The 4,103-nt window shown below is 53.8% G+C and overlaps 1 protein-coding gene across 1 annotated transcript in view; it reads left to right on the forward strand.

The window, feature by feature from the left end:
- Window positions 1-3,898, forward strand: part of LOC134434422 (nuclear receptor coactivator 1-like) — a 9,708-nt gene extending 5,810 nt beyond the window's left edge. Inside the window, exon 3 of the mRNA XM_063183077.1 lies at window positions 2,935-3,898. Coding sequence (XP_063039147.1) covers window positions 2,935-3,108 — 174 coding nt within the window. The 3' untranslated portion in view covers window positions 3,109-3,898. The remainder of the gene's footprint in view (window positions 1-2,934) is intronic.
- The last annotated feature ends 205 nt before the right edge of the window (window positions 3,899-4,103 follow it).

Below are 4,103 nucleotides of genomic sequence, written 5' to 3' on the forward strand. Positions count from 1 at the left end.
TTGGGTGACACCAGGGTCACACCAGTGTTGGGTGCCATCCATGGGGTGGCGCCTCTCGGGTCGAGGTCACCGGGGTCACACCAGCGCTGGGTGACACCAAGGTCACAGCCGTGGTTGGTGGCGCCCCGTGGGGTTGGAGCCACCAGGGTGTCACCAGGGAATGGTGGCACCCAGTGGGGTTGGAGCCACCAGGGTGGCATCTCTTGGGGTTGAGGTCACCAAGGTCACAACAATGTTGGGTGGCACCCAGTGGGTGACACCCCTTGGGGTTGGAGCCACCAGGGTCACACCAGTGTTGGGTGACACCCAGTGGGGTTGAGGTCACCAAGGTCCTGTCAGTGTTGGATGACACCCCTGGGTGCCACCTCTGGGTTGAGGTCACCAAGGTCACCTCAGTGTTGGGTGCCACCCTTGGGCTGAGGCCACCATGGTCCTGTCAGTGTTGGGTGCCACCCCTGGGTGCCCCCCTTGGGTTGAAGCCACCAAGGTCAGTCAGTGTTTGTGGTGCCACCCCTGGGTGCCCCCCTTGGGCTGAGGTCCCCAGGGTCCCCTGGGTGCTGGGTGCCACCTCTGGGTGCCACCCTTGCGCTGAGGTCACCAAGGTCCCTTGGGTGCTGGGTGCCACCCCTGGGGTGCCCCCCTTGGGTTGAAGCCACCACGGTCAGTCAGTGTTTGGGGTGCCACCCCTGGGTGCCCCCCTTGGGCTGAGGTCCCCAGGGTCCCATCGGTGCTGGGTGCCACCCCTGGGTGCCACCTTTGGGTTGAAGCCACCACGGTCAGTCAGTGTTTGGGGTGCCACCCCTGGGTGCCACCTTTGGGCTGAGGTCACCAAGGTCACCTCAGTGTTGGGTGACACCCCTGGGTGCCACCGTTGGGCTGAGGTCCCCAGGGTCCCACCAGCGCTGGGTGACACCTCTTGGGTTGAGGTCCCCAGGGTCCCTTGGGTGCTGGGTGCCACCCCTGGGTGCCCCCCTTGGGCTGAGGTCCCCAGGGTCCCTTGGGTGCTGGGTGCCACCCCTGGGTGCCATCTTTGGGCTGAGGTCCCCAGGGTCCTTGGGTGCTGGGTGCCACCCCTGGGTGCCACCTTGGGCTGAGGTCACCAAGGTCCCTTGGGTGCTGGGTGCCACCCCTGGGTGCCACCGTTGGGCTGAGGTCCCCAGGGTCCCTTGGGTGCTGGGTGCCACCCCTGGGTGCCACCTTTGGGCTGAGGTCACCAAGGTCCCTTGGGTGCTGGGTGCCACCCCTGGGTGCCCCCCTTGGGTGGGTGCCCCCGGTGCCCGCTCGCGCCGGTGCCACCGAAGGCGCCCCAAGAGCCCGGGCAGCTCCCGGGCACCGACTGACGCATTCTTCTCTTCTCCTTTTTCCTTTTTCCCTTTTCATTTTTTCCCTTTTTTCCCTTTTTCCTGTTTTTCCCCTTTTTTCCCCATTTTTTCCCCCTTTTCCCTCTTTTTTCCCTTTTTTTCCCCTTTTTTTTCCCTTTTTCCAATTGTTTTTCGCTTTTATCCCTTTTTCCCCCTTTTTCCCCTTTTTTTCCTTTTTCCCCTTTTTCCCCCTTTTCTGCTCTTTTTCCCTTTTTCTCCATTTTCCCCTTTTTTTCCTTTTTTCCCTTTTCCCCTTTTTTCCTTTTTTTCCCTTTTTCCGTTTTTCCCTTTTTCCCCTTTTTTCCCCTTTTTTGCCCTTTTTTTCCCTTTGTATCCCCTTTTCCCCCCTTTTTTCCTTTTTATTCCTTTTTCCCCCTTTTTACCTTTTCCCCCTTTTTTTTCCATTTTTCCCGTTTTTCCCCTTTTTTTCCCTTTTTATTCCCTTTTTCCCCCTTTTTTCCCCTTTTTTTTCCTTTTTCCGATTCTTTTTCCCTTTTTTCCTTTTTCCCCCTTTTTTTTTCTCTTTTTCCCCTTTTTCCCTTTTTTCCCCTTTCCCTTTTTTTCCTTTTTATCCCCTTTTTTCCCCTTTCTATTTCCCCTTTTTTTCCCTTTTTCCCCTTTTTTCCCCTTTTTCTCCCCTTTTTTCCCTTTTCCCTTTTTTCCCCCTTTTTCCCCGTTTTTCCCCTTTTTTCCCCTTTTTATTTCCTTTTTCCCCTTTTTTCCCCTTTTTTCCCCTTTTTCCCCCATTTTTTCCTTTTTCCCCCTTTCCCCCCCTTTATTTTCTCTTTTTTCCTTTTTCCCCTTTTCTCCCCTTTTTTTTCCGTTTTTGTCCCTTTTTCCCCTTTTTTCCCTTTTTCCCCTATTTTCCCCCTTTATTTTCTCTTTTTTTCCCTTTTTCCCCTTTTTTTTTCCCTTTTTTTCCCCTCTTTTTTCCTTTTTCCCTTTTTCTCTTTTTCCCCTTTTTGTCCCTTTTATTTCCCTTTTCGCCCTTTTTTTTTCCCTTTCCCCCTTTTTTTCCCCTTTTTCCCTTTTTTTCCCCCCTTTTTTCCCCCTTTTTTTTCCCTTTTTCCCCCTTTCCCCCCCTTTATTTTCTCTTTTTTCCCTTTTTCCCCTTTTCTCCCCTTTTTTTTCCGTTTTTGTCCCTTTTCGTCCCTTTTTCCCTTTTTCCCCTATTTTCCCCCTTTATTTTCTCTTTTTTTCCCTTTTTCCCCCTTTTTTTTCCCTTTTTTCCCCCTCTTTTTCCTTTTTCCCTTTTTCTCTTTTTCCCCTTTTTGTCCCTTTTATTCCCTTTTCGCCCTTTTTTTTTTCCTTTTTCCCCCTTTTTTTCCCCTTTTTCCCCTTTTTTTCCCCCTTTTTCCCCCCTTTTTTCCCCCTCTTTTTCCTTTTTCCCTTTTTCTCTTTTTCCCCTTTTTGTCCCTTTTATTTCCCTTTTCCCCTTTTTTTTTCCCCTTTTCCCCCGTTTTTCCCCCTTTTTTCCCCCTTTTTTCCCCTTTTTTTTCCCCCTTTTTCCCCCTTTTTTCCCCCTTTTCCCCCTTTTCCTCCCCTTTATTTCTCTCCCCCCCGTGTCGCACAGGTGCAGCAGGTTCAGGTGTTTGCGGACGTGCAGTGCACCGTCAACCTGGTGGGGGAGCCCTACCTGGGCCCCGCCCCCCCCGGCCCCGGGGGGACCCCCAAAAACCCCGCGGGGACCCCCCAGAACCCGGCGGGGCCCGGCAAGAGCCTCCTGCAGCAACTCCTGACAGAATGAACCCCAAAATCCCCGAAATTCACCCCAAAAACCCCGCGGGGACCCCCCAGAACCCGGCGGGGCCCGGCAAGAGCCTCCTGCAGCAACTCCTGACAGAATGAACCCCCAAAATCCCCAAAATTCACCCCAAAATTCACCCCAAAACTCACCCCAAACCCAGCAGGGCCCGGCAAGAGCCTCCTGCAGCAGCTCCTGACAGAGTGACCCCAAAATCCCCGAAATTCACCCCAAAAACCCCGCGGGGACCCCCCAGAACCCGGCGGGGCCCGGCAAGAGCCTCCTGCAGCAACTGCTGACAGAGTGAACCCCAAAATCCACGAAACTCACCCCAAAATTCACCCCCAGAACCCGGCGGGGCCCGGCAAGAGCCTCCTGCAGCAGCTCCTGACGGAATGAACCCCAAAATCCCCGAAATTCACCCCAAAATTCACCCCCAGAACCTGGCGGGGCCCGGCAAGAGCCTCCTGCAGCAGCTCCTGACGGAATGAACCCCAAAATCCCCGAAATTCACCCCAAAATTCACCCCAAAAACCCAGCAGGGCCTGGCAAGAGCCTCCTGCAGCAACTCCTGACGGAATGAACCCCAAAATCCCCAAAATTCACCCCAAAATTCACCCAAAAACCCCAAAATTCACCCCAAAATTCACCAAAAACCCCAAAATTCACCCCAAAATTCACCCCAAACCCAGCAGGGCCCGGCAAGAGCCTCCTGCAGCAGCTGCTCACGGAATGAACCCCAAAATCCCCGAAACTCACCCCAAAATTCACCCCAAACCCTGCAGGGCCCAGCAAGAGCCTCCTGCAGCAGCTCCTGACAGAGTGACCCCAAAATCCCCGAAATTCACCCCAAAATTCACCCAAAATCCCCAAAACTCACCCCAAAACTCACCCCAAACCCAGCAGGGCCCGGCAAGAGCCTCCTGCAGCAGCTGCTCACGGAATGAACCCCAAAAACCCCAAAATTCACCCCAAAATTCACCCCAAAAACCCCAAAA

Source organism: Melospiza melodia, unplaced genomic scaffold (assembly GCF_035770615.1).
Source record: "Melospiza melodia melodia isolate bMelMel2 unplaced genomic scaffold, bMelMel2.pri scaffold_355, whole genome shotgun sequence".
Lineage (NCBI taxonomy): Eukaryota > Metazoa > Chordata > Aves > Passeriformes > Passerellidae > Melospiza > Melospiza melodia.